The sequence below is a fragment of the Sebastes fasciatus genome, chromosome 15, assembly GCF_043250625.1.
Source record: "Sebastes fasciatus isolate fSebFas1 chromosome 15, fSebFas1.pri, whole genome shotgun sequence".
Classification (NCBI taxonomy): domain Eukaryota; kingdom Metazoa; phylum Chordata; class Actinopteri; order Perciformes; family Sebastidae; genus Sebastes; species Sebastes fasciatus.
The window spans coordinates 11,248,521-11,267,802 of NC_133809.1; the positions used below are offsets into that span (position 1 = coordinate 11,248,521).

Below are 19,282 nucleotides of genomic sequence, written 5' to 3' on the forward strand. Positions count from 1 at the left end.
TTTGTGCCTGAGGGTGTTGTTTACGAGCGTAGTGTGTAGTGAATACCTATCATCTCGCTTCAATGAGGAAGTGCAAATCTTAAGTCATGTTAAGCTAAACTTTGGGCTCTCTGTATAAAAGCAGTCCCCCCCCCACCCCCCCTCAACCTTGCCTGGAGCGCTGATAGGATGAAAAATGGATAGAAGCCCCAAAGGAAGCAGGGGGAAGGTCCATCTGTGAGCTGCATTCAAGGACAACAGTGTTATCCAGTTTGGAACAGTATGAAACAAGCCAGTGTTTTCAGTGGGGTTTGGAAACGCAGGGCTTCGGGATGAACTGTGGATGCTACTGTTGTCTTGCCAAGCCAACTGTGATGTTGCAGATTAGACGCGAATCATTGACTCCTTGTTTGAGTCGGCACGCCTCTCTTTCTCATTCAGAGTGAGAGATAATGAACAAATGTGACTGATTGTTTTTGATCAGTGTTGTGGTGAATTACTGCAGCAACAGGGATTGTTTTTGCAGCACTCGGGCGCTCATAAAAGCTGCGTTTAATGTGATTTTATGTTATTCAGCCCGGAGGTGTTGGGGTTCGGTTATACCTATTAATCTCTGTTTTGCTCTTGTTTTCTCTTCTCTCCCGTTTTGTTCCCTCCTCCATCATTTTACTTTTATCTTTCACACCTAACTTTCTCACTTCTCTCCTGTCTTCTCTCTTTTTTTTGTTCCACATTCTCCTTCCCCGTCCTCTCTGATAGAACCGATTCCACCTGCAGATGTCGGCCCGTGTTCCTCCATCAACGCTGGGCAGCCTGCTGCTGGCGGTCCTGCAGGGGAGAGAAGGCGACAGGGACAGAGGAAGCCGGGGGGAGAGCAGCTGGGGAGGAGCAGCTGTGATCTGCCCCGGATGGGAGGAAGGAGGTGAAGGGTTGCTGTCTCACCTGCAGACGCACAGCGGTTCCAACTGGCATTTGTGGGACATCATCAACCTGACCCTCGTCTCCGGGGGCGGGGATAGAAGAGGGGAGAGCAGGGAGGAGAAGAAGGAGGATCAGAGGGAAGAGGAGGCTTTGAAGATCCTCTCCACCCGTTTCCTGCGCTCCCCCTCTCCTATCTCCTCCGTTCTCCTCCTGGGATCCGACCCCGAGTGCCTCTCCTCCGTCCTGCGGGCCGCTCAGCGCCTCGCTCCATCGCTACCGGCGCTGCAGTGGATCATGGGATATCCCTTGTCTCCAGATTCGCTCCACACTCTAGGAGGTCCCCTTGGATTGTTAGCCTACGGGGAGGTGGGCCGCAAGCCGATTAGCTTCTACATCCGGGATGCTTTGCAGCTGATTGGCCACGCGGTTACCGCGGCGACCATGGTGAGGCCGGACCTGGCGCTGATTCAGAACATGGTGAATTGTTACGACAAACCAAACCGACATGAGGTGCCCTCTTCAGGACAATATCTAACCAGGTAAATGCACACATGCACTGTATATACACATTAAATAAAATGGGTCAGTTCACCCAAATTACAAAGAAACATATGCTCGCGTTTACCTCCATCAGTATCTGTCTATGCAGATCATTTTGGGTGCAATTAAAATTCAATTTTGCTATAAAAACATCAGTATCACTCATTTGTGTAATGTAGGATGTGCAAGAGCTTGATGCCTGATACGCTACTAACCTTGAGATGTCTGCTTGTGAGAGACACATCTCTGCACAAACTGCAACTTCCACTGTACATTCACTGATATTCTCAAAGCTAAACTAACTCTCTTCTGCTCCACTGCTCGCGCGTTTTCTCACACACTCGCCACCGCCGCTGCTCTCTCTCTCTTGCTTCACCACTCACTTCCAATCTTTGCACTGGCTCTGCTATACTCCCACAACACTAGTTTTCCTCCTACGTCGGTCACATTCTTGTTATGCAAGACGGGCTTCACTAGATATAACTTTAGTTTTTTTTGTGTTTCCGTGGAGTTTGTGTTGGAGTCTGAGTTGTGGTGGCTAAGGCACTCGCAAGCGTGCATGACGTCACATTCGTGGGATTTTCCCCGATAAACAGGCCCGGGTTCTTCACATTAAAAGCAGTCTACAAGCTGATAGAGGAAACCCAGAAAGTCGCAGAATATCTAATTTTTTAAGTTAGGATACAATCTTTTCACAAATTGGCAGTTAAAAAAACAATTTACATGTGTAAAAAGTTACATACAGTCCCTTTAATTTTTGTGGCACTTTGCTAAAGGTCAAGAGAAAGGTCAGTTCCAAATCAGTACCCTGCAGCTGGTAGTGATTTGTTCAAGAAAACTTCAGCAGAGTTGACGATAGAGAAACTTATTCCTCTTCCCAAAAATGGAATATATTGCTTTAGGATGCAAAGGATTAGTAGTGGAATATATTGCTTTAGGATGCAAAGGATTAGTAGTGGTCTGGTCAGGATTTGGCCACAATTACTCCCTTTGACCCCTGCAGCCAATAGGCCAAACAGTCCTTTTGGCTGGTCACTTAAAAATGCTTAGCCGAGGTTTCAGAAGTATACACATTTAAATCACCGAGTGATATATGGAAGAAAATGACAAACTGCAATTAAATTCCTCGGGTCACACCATAAATGTCTGTAAGCTCGTTAGCTTTCTGACTGACGCTTTGGCATCTTTGAGGGGAGTTGCTGGCTCCAGTTGTGGTACTATACGCTTCGGCTGCTGCCCTTGTCTGTCCTCTGCACCGCGGGGGTGGCTCCTTCTGAATAGCGCTGTCATACTCAGGGAGGGGAGGAGGTCTTTATGGCATACAGATTCACAGACTGACACCGGGGAGTTTTGTCTGTTCCCACCTCGCTGTTGCCGCTGCTTCAATCCCCGCAGCTTTTAAAAGAGGCCTCTGACAGCTTTCATAGGTTCTGTCAAGGTGCAGTCTGTGATAACGCATACACACACGCAGTAAAAAAATATATTGAAATACGTAAATGTTTTCACTTAAAGCGGAGAAAACTAAATCCTCGCATTTGTGCAAAGCAAAAAGAAGAAAAAGACATGCATACATTACAACCTCTCTTATGTGGCTGATACTGAGTGATGCACTGGAGCCCCCTGCCATAATCTCACTCCAAAGTTAAGTATCTCTGCTCTGCCGGTTGACATGGATATTTTATAACGGTGCAGTGGATAAAACAGCATGTATCCAACTTGTGTGGTCATGTGGTACTGGTGAGAGAAGGATTTGTGGTTTTGAGCTGGGCCCACAGCAAATATTGAACACACACGGCGCCTGCCAGCTGAGAGTGATCATCAACACCACCCACATACTCACAAGCTGGATTCTCACAGCGTTCCCTCCTTCTGCAGTTAAGTTGAGCTCTGGGATGCCAGAACAATTTGGCATGGAGGGCCAGAGGCTAAAATAAGTGGAGTGGGAGTTGGGTGACAAAGCAATATTATTGAGACATTCATTATTAGAGTTAGAAACAAGTTTATTAGGTTTAATGTGATTAAATTGCTCAATTTCAGCCACGCTAGCAGCACGTCCCTATGGATGGCAAGCAATGTCGGTTGGTCCGGACTGAAATTTTTCAACAACTATTGGATGGATTGACTTTAAATTTTGTACAGACAGTCATGGCCCCCATGAGGATGAAGCCTACTATTTGGTAATCCACTGGCTTTTCCTCTCGGTTGATATTTGAATTTTTTAAAGGAACAGTGTGTAGCATTTACGGGGAGCTATAGACAGAAATGGAATATGATAATAATAAGTATGTTTTCTTTAGTGTGTAATCACCTGAAAATAAGAATCATTGTGTTTTCGTTGCCTTAGAATATGACATTTATATCTACAAACCAAACACTGACTCTAGATAGGGCGATTTGCATTTTCACGTTTTAGTGTCGGCCACCGTAATTCTCTGACATGCTTGGCACACGGCAGAAGTTTCAGTTGGTTGCAATCTGCAACCTCACCGCTAGATACCGCCAAATCCTACACACTGCACCTTTAAGCGAAATGTCTGAACAACTATTGGCTAGATCGTGTGTTTATGTACCACACTGAATGAATTGTATTAACGTTGGTGATCCATAAACTTTCCATCTAGCGCCATCGTCAGGTCAAAATTATACCTGTAAATTCATGACATTCCCATCAAGCCTCAATTGCTAACATGCTAAACTACGATGGTAGCCATGGTAAATATTATACCAGCTAAACGTCAGTATGTTAACATTGTCATTATGAGCATTATAGAGTGCTGATGTTAGTTAAACACTAATGTTGGGCTGCAACTAACGATTATTTTCATTGTCGATTACTCTGTCGATTATTTTAATTTTGATTTTAAATTTTAATTATTATTGTTGTTTGGTCTATAAAATGGCAGAAAATGGTGAAAAATGATTGATCAGTGTTTCCCAAACCCCTTGTTTTGTCCACAACCCAAATATATTCAGTTTACTGTCATAGAGGAGTAAATAAAACAGAAAATATTCACATTTAAGAAGCTGGAATCAGAGAATTTAGATTCTTTTTTTCTTAAAAAGATACTCAAACCGATTAATCAATTATCAAAATAGTTGGCGATTAATCATTGCAGCTCTACGCTAATTTGCCTAAGTACGGCCTTAAAGAGCTACGAGTGTGGTAATGCTTTTAAAGTGACGCAAACTTCATCAGAACACCAGGGAAAGTCACAATCTTTCTGTGGAGGGCCAATTAGGAGATAATCTAGACCACCAGAATAGACTATTTATAGTAAAGTCCTCGATAATATAGTGTCAGTGACCTTTGTTTCTGGCCTGTGAAAGACCGATAAAACAGTCGTTCTATCGCACTATTCAAACCGGTCCAGTTAGACTCCATGCCCTGCAGTGTACTCGCTGATTCTTATCCCTTCCACTGCAACAGCCAGACATGCCATTGCTCCGGAGAGCCTTAACAAAGCTGAAGGAAGTAAGAGACTTCCACATGGAAAAGGCAATTAACAGCTCAGTGCCCAAGGGACAGAGCGAGGGAGGCGGGGAGGGAGAGAGGATGTCTGGAGATATAAGAAAGAGAGGAAAGTGTGAGGGAGGAAGAGCTAAAACGCTGGTACTGTTTTTGATTCAAAGCAGCAGACCAATGAGGATAAAAATGGAGAAACTAGCCACTTTTGAAGTTGTTCTTACAAATGTCCAGAATCAAAAAAAATCCCCGGGTGCGTATTCCCAAAAATACATTAGAGAGAAAGGATGAAGTAGTCAAAGACAAAACAGACAGATGAAAGACAGGGGAAGTAGGAAATAGATACAGGAAAATAGGAATAAAGTCAAAGAAAAGGAAGGAGAAAATTGTGCAGGAAAAGGATGTGAAGGAGGAGAGCGAAATACAGTAGATGGAGGGTTGTTGTTATCGGAGTGAGATCTGCCAGTCAGTGCCATCTCACTCGACACGGCTGCCACGCTGATTCCATCTCCCCCGAAGAGATTAAAACCGTTGAAAAACAAGCCAGCTTCGTATCCACCGAGACAGACAGAGAGGGAGTAAACTTCCCTCCAAAGTAAAAGAGATGTAGGGATAAGGGAGTGAGACACATGCCTGGGACTCTCTTATAGAGTCATCATTTACCGGCCACTCTGCTGACATTTACTTTCAGAGTGTGTAAACCGGGGCCAGGTGTTAGTGAGAGGGAACCATCCCTCTCTGACACCACTTGGCTGACTTATCAACCTGCTTCGACACCCACAGTCATTCTTTAAACGCAAGCGACGCAACACAACAGAACCCATAACTAAAAGGCGTCGCTGCTTAAAAGTGTGCTCTACCTTTCGCACCCCCTGCTCTTATCTAACGCTCCTATCTCACACTCTTATCTCCGGGGCACGCATCCAAAAAGTGTCACAAACTGCGGGAAAGGAAGCCTTCGCACTTCTCTGCTCACTTAAAGAGATGTAAAGCGAAGCCCTACGGTTGATTTTTTTGTGGCCAGCCGCAGCCATTACATTATAGTATATGAGTCTGGAGTGGGTCGGCTTGATGAATCTGCTGTCTGTGGGATATGATGATTCAGCCGCGCTATTACCATGAGTGATTTCAGCTCAAGGCAAGGCTAGCACTTCCGCTTTATGGTCGCAGAGACAGAGGGAGCCGCTGATGAGGAAACATAAGTTAACGTGGAATGGGATGGGAATGACTTTCAAATCAGTGGCATTTTTAATCAGCTCTTAAGAATTATGGGTGCACGGAATGGGTTTATAAATGGGCATTGTGCCGTTGAAGTTAAATCGCAATGTCAAGAAAGAGGGCGATGGAACAGAATACGCAAAATCTCACATGCATTCACATGTTGTCTGGTGTGGTGCAGACGGGCTGTAGTCCAGCCCAGGCTTTAGAGGTGAGGTTAATGACCCTGGTGATCAATTCAGCCTTTTTCATTTTCCCTCGCATATCCCATATTTAATGGAGAAAGTTCTCCAGCTCATCAATTCAATATATAACTTGGGAGACGAGAAAGAGGGAGAAAAAGAAACGAGAGGATAAAACAAAGTGCAAAAAGGAAAAAAGCTATTTTTCTACCAACTTTTTTTTCCATTAACAGGAAGGAAAACTTGCCATTTCTAGCTTTGACCCAGACATAATCAACATTCCCCGCACGGTTCAACGACCGCACCGAATGCAGTGATCCCTGCATACTTTAACATTTAAACATACCATACACAGTGACCCCGCTGTCGATCCCCCGCTAATCAAGACACGATCAAACAGTACTTGAATGGTTTCACATTGAGACATCACCTGGCGACGGCAACACGATCAAATGCTAAGCAAGAGCTAACAGTCGCCGCGTGGTTCAAGAGGCCAGGGCAGATTTATGTGCGGACGGGGATTGCTCTTCTTAATTTATTCCGCCGTGAAGGACCAATGCGGGGCCGCCGGGCGAGTGAGACGAATGGCAATGACTGTCGGTATGGACTGGCAGATAGGAGGGGGACCCTCACTGCACTGCATTAACTTTTAATTATGACTTTCTGGGCGATGCAATTACCCATCTGAGACTAGATTTGCTAAAGCTCCACAACCAGACCATGCCCGTCTGGACCCTCGTTTTGTAACTTATTTCTTGCTTTTTCCACATTTTTTTTTTTTTTTCATCTGGCTTGTTTAGTGTTGTGTATTACTGCGGGCTACGTTTCTAAACTGCAATTGTTACAGGTACCAGGCTGCAGCACCCATAAACAGCTAAATCTGTCCTGAAATACAAGAAAGAAATTATGAGATGGGGAGATGTGGTTTTCCTTTGCTGAATTCTTTGCCCATTATTTATTCACATAGCACATTCAGTCCTCAGTATTCACTATTACTGCACATTTTCCATCTCCCTAGTCACATTTTCCATGTTCATAAAACTAATATCAATACAATAAACAAACACATTTTGTCTCTGCGTCCACTTTTCATGTCTTTACATTTGACTTTCCAAATATTGTTTGGCTATAACTGCCTCATAATAGCACTAACACACACAGATACTGTCTAGTATCACTTGGACTTACATATAACAGTACTATTAAACAAACATATTTTAAAATCTATGCTTTTTAACAGCTTTTAACACAGTTTTTAACAGTTCAAAATATGTGTTTACACTTGACCAATAATGTATATGGAGCCAGGATTGAAACATAACAAAAATAGTGGAGACCTGTGGCCTAAGCTAACATTTTACCGCTGGCATAACAAGTGTGTGTTCGCCTTTTCTGTTATTCTCGGCGGGCTTTACTCTTGTGAAAGTGAAACAAAGTCTTTCTCCGTTCATTATACTCTCTCACTTGAACTGAAATTACTCCTCAGCATTGAGCATCACACAAAAACTCAGCAATGGATCTTTGTTGTCTCTCGCTTATTGTCTGTCTGTCTCTCTGTCCCTTGAGGTTCCTCTCCAACACTTCCTTCACCGGGGCCACAGGCCTGATCCAGGTGGACGCCGGCCTCTCTCGGGTCCTCTCCTCCCAGCTGTTCCACGTGTGGAGCCTGAAGAGGGGCGCTCTCGGCCAGCCGGCGTGGGTGACCGTGGGCCAGTGGACCCGAGGCAGGCTGGAGCTGGAAGGGGGGATCCTGGGACTGGTGGGAGGGTTCAGGAGCAGCCAGGGGCAAGGTCTCGGAGCCGGGGTGAGGGGAGGGGACGGCCAGGGGGACGGCAACGTCGGAGGACGCTGGAGGCCGGGAGAGTCCGTCGAGGGACACCGCTTGAGGGTGGTGACGCTGGTGGAGCACCCGTTTGTCTTCACGCGGGAGGTGGACGAGGACGGATTGTGTCCAGCTGGTCAGCTCTGTCTGGACCCCAGAACCAACCGGTCCGACATAATCCAGGGCCTCTTCAACCAGCTGCACAACCCGAACACTACGGTCACAGACTGGGAGGGGACTGGTGAGTTCTGGTTTGGCATTTGAGCTTAGAATACTGTATTGGTGAAGCATGAATGAACTCATGTACTACCTATCAAAAATACATTTGAACTTGTAGGAGGCATCAGTTATAATTTATGAAAACTCGAAGCTTCTCTTATGTAAACTGTTGGCTTAGATCTCATTGCTACATCACTGGCTACTTCTCTACAACTTCTCCTCAAGTTTGAAGTGGATTTTAGAAGTAAAATCAATAAGGGATCATGGCTGCTTTGGCCAGTCCAGTTCAAAACTATACAGGTGCAATGTCAAGGGCTCATCTCTACAGCTCAAGCTCAATGCAGAGGATTAAAGGCATTAAATCAATAAGAGATCAAAACTACCGTGTCCAAGAAATACCACGTACTATATGTCTGACGAAGAAGACTATTGGCTGCCTATACAGCAGTAAAATATATAAGGCTTCTTAACTTTCTTTGACTTGAATCAGCAGATGGCAAATGGAAGACAGCAATCGAAATTTCTTTTGAGGATGACATAGGAATTCACAAAAGTCCATATGTTAGTGCTAACGCAGACCTTTGTGCCAAGTTTCAAGATCAATTGGCATACTGCTGAATGTTGATTGACTGAGTTTGCAAAGAAAGGTTTGCCAGAAAAATCAAAAATGGCGAAAAAGTGTAATAATTGATATTAAAGCCTTTCCATCTTGCCAACTTCTCTTTTTATCCCCAAACAAAAGTACATGGGTCGGGGCGGCTGTGGCTCAGTGGGTAAAGCATCCTTTAATCACAAGGTTGGCCGGCTCCTACTGTCTGCATGTCAAAGTGTCCTTGGGCGAGACATTGAACCCAAAATTGTTCCCTGGGTGCTTTGCATACGAAGTGGACATAGTCACCACACCGTCACCCATTGGTTCATGGACTGGCATTTTGAGGCCTTGAGTTCGGTATTTTGGCCGTCGTCTTCTTGTTTTTTTTCCCCCAGAAGTTACACAAGAGGGTGGAGCTATGTACAACCGAACACTGAGTTGTAAAATATATTTTTAGGCAATCAAAAAGGCTATAATTAACTCTCATGAACTGAAAACACACTGTGAAAGGGTTACAATTGTAAGACGAAAACACGGACAACTCCCAGACCGGACAACGCCGTGGTAGCGACCTGTCAATCACAAGGTAGCCACGTCCTAAAGCATCAGTTTAGTGTGACTAAATGTATTAAAAACATACAAGCACAAGTATCCTGTGAGAATCCGTGAACGTTTCCATATCCTATAGATACATTTCACATTATCTTCACTTCTTCTCTGTCAGACCTACCGGAGGACCTGAGGAAGTGCTGCTACGGGTACTGCGTCGACTTGTTGGAGAAACTGGCAGAGGACATGGGCTTCACCTTTGACCTTTATATCGTGGGAGACGGGAAATACGGAGCGTTTAGCGGGACGGGACGCTGGACGGGGCTGGTCGGCGACCTGCTAAGTGGAACCGCTGATATGGCCGTCAGCTCGTTCTCCATCAACTCTGCCAGGAGCAGGGTCATCGACTTCACCTCGCCCTTCTACTCCACCAGCCTGGGCATTCTGGTACGGCTGCTCAAAGTCATCATTAAGAATTTAGAGTTTGTATTTTAATGATTGTGGAAGAAACGGGGCATGTCCTGAAAATATACTGCATTGTGAGTCAGTCAGCGTCTTCAGTGTTACTTTGATTTGTCAATCTCTCTCTCTCTGGCTGACACTGTTTCTGTGTGATTTGACGATATGGTCTGCAGCTACTGAATTTCACCCTCACGCCGAAGAATACGGGATCATTAGTTGTGAATAATTAGTTTTCTGCGTTTTCAGCGGACAATTATGAAAGTTCAAAATGAAAGGCAGTTTAAGAGTCTGTATAATGAGTCTGAGAGGCATTTTTGCGAAGCCGTCTTAGAGTCCTCAAGCATGCTGCAGTTATTCTTTGATTTGTTAACATCTCCCTCTGTGGCTGACAAACTACGATGCATAATATGATCTGACAATACGGCTCCGTTAGAAAAAAGTGATTTCTTGCCCTTACAAACTGATGAATGGAACCAAATAAAAACAATGTATGCAATTTTTTTAAGAGTAATTATGCCTAGGAGTGTTTAAGAGAAGTTTACTGACAAGATCCTACAAACTGGAGGTTGAAATATAATCACAATTACGTGCAAAGTACAATACAAGCCAGTTTCTTTTTCTCTTTTTGACCTACCAGGTTCGTAGCCGGGACACTGCGGCCCCCATCGGAGCCTTCATGTGGCCTCTCCACTGGTCCATGTGGGTGGGCATTTTTGTCACGCTGCACCTCACCGCGCTCTTCCTCACCTTGTACGAGTGGAACAGCCCCTTCGGCATGACACCCCACGGCAGGAACAGGCTGCGCGTGTTCTCCTACTCCTCCGCCCTTAATCTCTGCTACGCCATACTGTTTGGACGGACTGTCGCCACCAAGGTAAAGCAGCTCTCCTCTCTGTGATAAATAGGCATCATGCAGGGTGGGGCAGGGAATGGAAAATGCAGAGAAAGAGGGGAGGGGATGTGTATTATTGTTAAAGAGTACACAAACAGTGATGGCAAGTCGAAAGAGGAAGTTAGAGCGGGAAAAGGCATGGCGAAAGATGATGGAAATGGCCGGGGAGGGGACAAGATTGATAGGAGAGAGGTTAAGAAGGTAGGCAGTGATGAAGTGGAGAGGTACAGGGAGGATAATGCACATACAGGGAGGGAGAGGGGAAAGGGTAAGTGGGCCGACAGAGATTGAAGGAGTTATGGGGAGGATGATGGGGATGGATGAAGGAGGAGAAAGCGGGAGCGGGTAGAGGTTAACTCCCCGAAGTAGTCGGACTCAAAGTTGAAAACAAGAAGGCAGCGAGGAGAGGGGCGACGGGGGGGCGGGAAGGTGAGAGTGCAAATTATGAAATGGGCTTCAAAAAGAAGGTAATAAGGAGGTTGACAGAAAGATGGCGAGATGGGGTTGAAAGGGTAAGTGGGCAAGCGGAGAGAAGGATCAGGATGAGGGTGACGTGGAGGTGGGCAGACGGAGGATGATGTAAAGGTGAGACGGTGGGCAAAGTTTGAGCGCCAGGTGGTTAGTACGATGTGTGAGACGAGTGATAAATGGACTTAGACTTCTGAAAAATACGTAGCAAGGTGAAAAACAATGTATTGCCCTTCAAAGATTTGAAAAAAAAAAATCCTTATTTTCATGTCATTTGTTTGGTGTAAATACGTAAAGAGATTAAATGCACCTTTGCAGTAACAGCATTCTTCAGAAACCTGTCAGATTTGAGTGATGGTGTCACACACCCGACGCTCTACGCCGATGAAAAACAACTGTCCTCTGCATTCGTTGTTTTTTAAACAGCAACATACGGTGCCAAAATCCATCATTATGATAACTTGCTCTTCAAAATGTTCATGCAGCACATGACAAATAGCCAAAAACATAATTTGCTTAAATTATTCCTGTCTCCTAGTGAGTATGCACGTCATCATGATATTTCTTTAATCACACTTTTGTCCCTAAAGGAAGCAGTGAACATGACTTGGGTGGAACCGAGGCCAAGCGATTAGAGAGACCTTCCCGTAATTGAAAGGTCGCAGCAATGTGTCAGTTAACAGGTTGTGTCTATTAGTAGCAGTGTGACCTGTTAAAATGCCCTTGAGCAACACTCTGAACCTCTGTGTGCTGGGTCACAGCCAAAGAGTCATGTTTATTTAGGCTATGAGGAGGACAGTGGGAAAGTAAATCGATGGCTAAACTGCTAATCAGGGCTGGCACATGCAACTAAAATCCTGTCAAGTGCGACTAAACATTTTCATTGGTCGCCCCGGTGCTCCTGACCGTAGTTCTGTTTCTGTGTGTATGTGTGAAACCGCATGCTGTAGCTTACTTCACAACACAACCTTAAATCATACCGGTAATTCAAAATTAAGAGAACTATTCTTTCACACACACACATATGGGCATTTGGGGTTGGCGTCATTGTTGTTGGAGATGCAAACATAGATGGTACAGTTTATAAAAGATTGATTGTCTTTTTGTATATTTAATAACAGGAGATAACTTTACTGCTAATTTAACAGCTGATCTGCTCTGAGCGCATCCACCGTCGCTCTCTCTGTCGCTCGACCACAAACTCGCTGCACATTACGCTACTCTTATACCAACATGAAGTATAAACGGGAATTGCACTTAAACCCGGTCTTGGCCATTTTCACATGGTAATACTGCGAGTATCAAAGCTTGGCGTGGCATTTTTACAAGTGTCTTCATCTGCTCTCATTCGCAATGCGGGACAGCGACGTAAAGTGGCCCCCTTGCAAACCCTTACTTCTACTGACCCAACATGTTCGGCGGAGATGACCTCATCTGACTTCAAAAACATTTATCTGCACCTTTATTCTGGTTTACAATCATTTGAATTGGCTAATGTATTATGAAATTACAATGTGTATGGGAACTGACAAAAAAAGAGAACGCTTAAAATGCATTGATGCAGCACAAAAAGTTGCTGTGAAAAATCTTGGGTGCACCTAATTTATGTACTGGTGCAACTAAATGAAATAGTTAGGCGCACCAGTGCAACCAATGTAAAAAGTTAGTCTGGAGACCTGCTAATAATAGCTTAATTCCTTGTTCTAGTCACCTTTATTGTATTGATCAGGTTTAATGGTCCTCAATACAAATTAATCAAATCGAAAAACTCTTTTTTGTTCTTTCCAGTAACCAAAAACATGAGCAAAAGTGTAAAAAATACTACATTAGCTTGTGAGATTACAGGTTAGGTAAAAAAAAAATATGTTCAAGACTGTGTAGTATTTGCTCACTGTGGGAAAACTGGCCCTGGATACTAGCAGAGGTTGATGTATTTGCTCTGTATTTGATGTTTGGTGTAATACTTCAGCAACCCCGATCAATGTTACTTGAAATACTGTTTGCCTTCCCTCAAGCCTTTTCTCTTGTAACGATAAGTTAAAACATATTGTTTGAATATTATGTATGCTGTCAAACAGGTCTTACAGTGTACAATTTAAGTTTTGAAAAAAACCTTCCCAAAACCCAATAGGCTACTACTGCAGTCTTTGAGCTTTTAGTGTGCATCCTCCCTTTCTCCCCTTTTTAATTCTCCAACTAATTATGCAAAGAGTTGAAAACACAACGAACACCTCCGTAATAATGGGTTACAACCTTGTTTGTATAATTAATGTCTCATTAATCCCGAGCCTTTAAAACACTAGAAATCCATCTCTTTTCTTTGGTTAAGTGGGTTTTAATTGGTGGAATAAATAAATGATCACAGTGTTCAGGTGGATTCATTCCCCGAGGCAGGCAATTTCATGGAAAGATATTTTTGATGTGCCTCAAAAACAGTCGCACTGTGTTAGATCCTCTCCTCCGCATTAGCTCCTCGTCTGGTCTGTTTTGATTAACTTGATTACTCCGGGTTAGATTGGGATTTTTAAGGAGGATGATAATGGGGGGGTGAGAGCCTCAGGGGGGTTCTGCCTTTATAACATCACCTGAAAGCACCTTTTGTCACACATTTGTATTTTTAATCATTTTAACCCCTGTACAATCTCAGTTTCCTCCATGTTGTTTGTTGTTTCATTTTTGTCTTGACATCGTGCCATTTTTCAGATATTTTTAGATTCATTCATCATCAAGATCAGCTATTCTTTCCTCTATTTGATTTGTTTAATTAATTAAATAATTAGGCAAAAAGCTAAACAAACCCAAACCGAAAATTCTCTCTCCGCTCCGCAGACTCCTAAGTGCTGGACCGGGCGTTTCCTGATGAACCTTTGGGCCATCTTCTGCTTACTGGTGCTGTCCAGCTACACCGCCAACCTCGCAGCGGTCATGGTCGGGGAGAAGACCTTCGAGCAGGTCTCGGGAATTCATGACGACAAGGTCAGACCGCATGCAAGGACACAAACTTGCAACTGCATGTATATCAGCACCCCGCACACACATACACACAGACACACACGCCACAGCTACATGTACACACAAACTAATCTTACACAAGGACAGGCTAATGAGTATAGAGTGGAATTATTTGTGGAGGATTATTCCATATCCCTAAACGCTTTAGGGAGTTCAGTTTGATATGAACACCATCATGATATCCATCCCCTCCTCTCTTTCTCTCTCTTTATCACCTCCACCACCATCTCCACCCTCTGTTCTACCCATGTGTCATTTCCCCAGCTGCACCACCCGTCCCTGGGCTTCCGATTTGGGACGGTGAGGGAGAGCAGCGCCGAGGATTACATGAAGAAGAGCTTCCCCGAGATGCACGACTACATGCGACGCTTCAACCAGCCCACCACCCCAGAGGGCGTACATATGTTGAAGTAAGACACAATGTACATTTCTTAAAAATAAGATAAAAGACCTCATTAAAACCTCTCATTGAAATGCACTCCAGACCTAAACAATCCAGTCACGTTTACGTCTGTTATCTGTGGTTGTCTGTATTCTGGGCACTTATTTTTTCATGCGACACTGTGCATAGCAATTCTGTCTAGTGACAACAAGAGCAAACTTGGCATATTTACAGCCACCAGAGGCAATTTAAATACAGAACATACTGTGAAAATCATCCCGTAAGATAGAATTCACAGGTGCTGTTTCTCTAATGGCCTACGGAAAATACTTAATACAGTTCATGATGTCGCCTGGTGACATTCTGGTGGCATACTTGCCAGCCTTGAGACCGCAAAAATAAGGAGGATTTCCAAACCAAAGTGGGGGGTCTGGGGGTCCTCTCAGAAAAAATTGAGTTTCAGAGACCTTGTTTCCTGCATTCTGGTGACTTTTAAAGAATGAAAATGACAAAATAATAAGTACACTACAACAGCAGTTTTTGTTAAATAGGCCTACTTTTAATTTTACTTTTAATTCTCAGGAAAGAAAACTGAATAATTCGCCCCTCTGGCATGAATTTGTGTGAATCTCTGGTATGAACCAGGCTAATATTCATGAGTTTTCATTAGGGCTGTCAAAGTTAACGTTAAGAACGCAAATTCATTTTAACGCCACTAATTTCTTTAACGCATTAACGCAGTCGATCTTTCGGAGATGGTAGTGGGCTCAGTTTTAAAGCTAGAGTGAAACTAGAAAACTTAAGGAATCCATTGGGACCAACCATGTCATACTAGCTTGTCAGGAAGGAGGTTAAATAACGCTCTGAACTTGCACAAAATTTTGGCGAGGAAAAACTGCCATGGCCATTTTCAAAGGGGTGAAAATGGGTTCTATGGGTACCCACGAGTCTCCCCTTTACAGACATGCCCACTTTATGATAATCACATGCAGTTTGGGGCAAGTCATAGTCAAGTCAGCACACTGACACACTGACAGCTGTTGTTGCCTGTTGGGTTTAAGTTTGCCATGTTATGATTTGAGCATATTTTTTATGCTAAATGCAGTACCTGTGAGGGTTTCTGGACAATATTTGCCATTGTTTTTTATTGTTAACTGATTTCCAATAATAAATATTTACATACATTAGCATAAAGCACGCATATTTTCCCACTCCCATGTTGATAAGAGTATTAAATACCTTAAGGACCATTTTGAACAGATACAAAATTTGCGATTAATTAATTAATCGCTCACTGAAGACCCTTTCAGACACAACGCGACAACGGTACCACTGTGCTCTGAAACCCGTTATTTCCAAAGGCTTGCGCCACGTAACGTGATGCTTTGTTTCTGTGATGTGCAGCAAGCGCACCAGGAAAAGACTCTATTGCCGTCTGGGTGGAAACAGAAGGGCTTATGGCTTATACACGCTGTACAGTGCCAGAAACATGTAGAGATAACAAAAAGGTGAAAAATTGGGAGAAATGCGGGACAATTCTGACCCCGGTAGAGGGCAATGAAAAACAGGAGTCTCCCGGGAAAATCAGAAGGGTTGGCAAGTATGTCTGGCGGTCATCCATAAACGGTGAATAATGGAACAACTCCTTGGATGTGTGCAGATTATCTGAATCACCAGTCGCACGCCTTTCAATTATAGTCGGATCTGATGTTTTAATCAAAACTTCAACAAGCCCACAAATCAAATGTCAGAATACTCACAAAATGTGTCACCCGACGACATCATCAAATCAAATTTTGGATGCTTTTATTTCCAGCTCAGGGAGGCTGTTTTTAATGTTCGTACCTGCTGACATTCCTATCTGACATCAATGCAACAGCTCAGCGTAGCTCAATGTAATTTGTGTTTTAAGGTTGATCTTCCCTTTGATTTTTATTCCCACCTGCAGTGATGTTGTGTTGAACCCATCAGCGGATGTTTTCTTATTATAGTGAACACGCTGTTTGATTTTTCATCTGACAGAGATACCGTCACATCACTTTGTGAGCTGCGTATATATTTACACCCCTGCATTAGTATGAGCTCCTCCTTATCCAGAGACGTTTTAGCACAAGGTTTAAATGAGGTGAAAGGCTATGAATTACATAAATTACATTTAAAAAAAAAAAAAAGTCTACCCCATTTGAGAGGAAATATTTTTGTTCATTAAAAGTGTTGAATGTAGAGATGAAATGAGGGCCGAGGATGAATTGATGAATCGGGTGTCGAATGGGGATTATGAGAAGATGAAAGCAGGAAGGCGAGTTTATTTATATATCACAATTAATTCACAAAAGCAATTTAAAGTAATTTACATAATGCATTAAAACATTGAATAAACTCAAATTTAATGGATAGGAACAATTTTAAAAGAAATTAAAAAATATAGAAACAGGGAAATAAATAGATCAGGATGTCAGAGAGTGGTTGTGGTTCATTTAAAAGCACTAAATAGTAATACAGTTTATTTGTATAGCACTTATTAAAACAAGCATTACAAATTGCTTTACAGCAAACATAAAACTAAATACATAATAATGTTTAAATAACCAGGCAGCATGAGGAAAAAGAGGAATAAACTTAAAAATGGATGATTACACTGCACTTTATTCTAAATGTAAAGAGTAAAGTACCATTTAACTCAATAAAAAATAATCCTAACAATTAAAGGAGAAATTGTAAGAAAGCTTTTTGATCAAGATAAGGCTTCAAATGCAATTTAAAAGAAGATGCTGATGTAGCAAGCTGGAGTCCCTCAGGCAGGTCATTCCACAGCCGAGGAGCCCTAAAGGCCCAGACACAACAAATCAACATCAAAGAAATAGTGGCAACAAAGGTCGACTATTGCGTCACCTGTGTCTTGGCCAAAAAGTTGCACTCGAACACACCACAGAGATGACAGCCAACTAGCACGTATACGTCCAGCACCTGTGTGAGATGAAATAACTCTCCCCGCTAGCAGGTCTGTATTTGTCATTCAAAAAGGGAAACCGAAAGAACGAGGACGGCAGATATACTAGCCGTTGTTATGATACATAGATGAAATAAAGCGGCGTTTGCTGATCGCTTTCACGTTCGTTGTGAAAGTATCCGTGTATTTGATTGATCAGATGAGATGAAGATGAAAAATGAGAAAGGCCTTCTGTGTTTGCCCACTTGACTTTACTCGTTGGCTTGCTTTCCTCGCTTTCGTTTCTCTTCTTGTGCACTGATTCGCTTAAGCTGAACAGCCAATCAGAGTGATTTTTCTCACTGCCGAATTAACATGCTGAATCGGCTAAAAAAACTCTGACACAGGCAGACTAGAGCCAACGGTGCGGGACACACCACAAAAAATAGGGCATCAGACGCTCACTGACGGCCCCAAACTGGCCAACGGCCAACCGTCGGCTAGATATGTCAGGGCCTTAACAGCAAAAGCTGGGTTCCCTTTAGCCTTTAAGTGTGAGGTGGGAACAGTCAGCAGGTTTCTGCCTGAGGATCTCAGGCTGCGTAGTAGTTAGTAAGGGGACAGCAGCTCGGATATATAATCTGGGGCCATGAAGGGCTTTAAAAGTAATAAGTAAGATCTTAAAATCAATCCCTAAAACAAATGGGCAGCCAGTGTAAAGTCATTAAAAGTGGAGTAATGTGCTCTCTTTCCTTGTTTTTTGTTAGGAGTCTTGCTGCCGCATTTTTCACAATTTAGAGTCCATTAATTGATGAGTGATTTATACCTGTTAAAAGACCATTATAATAGTCCAACCGTGAGGAAATAAAAGCATGAATAATAGTTTGAGTGTCGTTAAAACTCAGCATTGGTCGTATCCTGGCAATATTCCTCAAATGGCAGTAGGATAACTGGATGACCTTGTTAGTGTGATTCTCAAAAGTGAGGTTATTAAAGAGAACACCCAGGTTCCTGACATTTTGTCACCAAGAGAGGACTGGATATTGGGATGCAGATTGTCAGGATAAGGAGTTTAATTTACTTATTGAAGGAGAAAATTTACCGACATAATATCTGCTGGACAATTTGTAAGGCTGGAGTTTGTAGTTTCGGTAGCCTTTACTGGGGAGATACAGCTGCGTTTCATCAGCGTAGCAGTGGAATGAAATTTTATGTAAAGTGGAAACCGCTTATAATAATCACGTCTGTCGAGGTCAAATTGCTCACCATAAGCAGATGATTATTATAACCAAATTTTTGTTGTTGTGCATCATTTCTCATGCAGATTACCATCCAACTGATATTTGTATATTTATTACATGAATACCAAGTAATGAAAGAGACCGCTTCGCTATTTTCTGGCTTGCTGCCAATTCTTCTGCCTTTTCCCTCATTGAGGGTGAGGCATTGCCGTTTTTGGTCGGCTCTGCAGCGCGAGTGTGTATGCAGAACGGCGCCCCTTTGCCGGGGCTCCTCGTTTTCTCACTCGGTAGTGACGTGACATGGCAGGAGGCGGGGGCCGGTCTGCATGTATGCCGCAGAGTCATTTGAAGATCGGTAATTACGTATCGAAGCATTATCAACCACTTGACGAGAGCGGCTTCAACCGCAGG

The 19,282-nt window shown here is 43.3% G+C and overlaps 1 protein-coding gene across 3 annotated transcripts in view; it reads left to right on the plus strand.

Moving 5' to 3' along the window:
* LOC141783318 (glutamate receptor ionotropic, NMDA 3B-like) overlaps nt 1–19,282 on the plus strand; it is an 87,377-nt gene that overhangs the window by 39,892 nt on the left and 28,203 nt on the right. For all 3 annotated transcript variants that reach the window (XR_012597249.1, XM_074660553.1, XM_074660554.1), the window contains exons 2-7: nt 739–1,439; nt 7,870–8,366; nt 9,661–9,932; nt 10,585–10,821; nt 14,137–14,283; nt 14,584–14,729. Coding sequence is in view for 2 of the 3 variants with exons in the window: in XM_074660553.1 (XP_074516654.1) it covers nt 739–1,439; nt 7,870–8,366; nt 9,661–9,932; nt 10,585–10,821; nt 14,137–14,283; nt 14,584–14,729 (2,000 nt within the window). In the remaining variant the exon portion in view is untranslated. The remainder of the gene's footprint in view (nt 1–738; nt 1,440–7,869; nt 8,367–9,660; nt 9,933–10,584; nt 10,822–14,136; nt 14,284–14,583; nt 14,730–19,282) is intronic.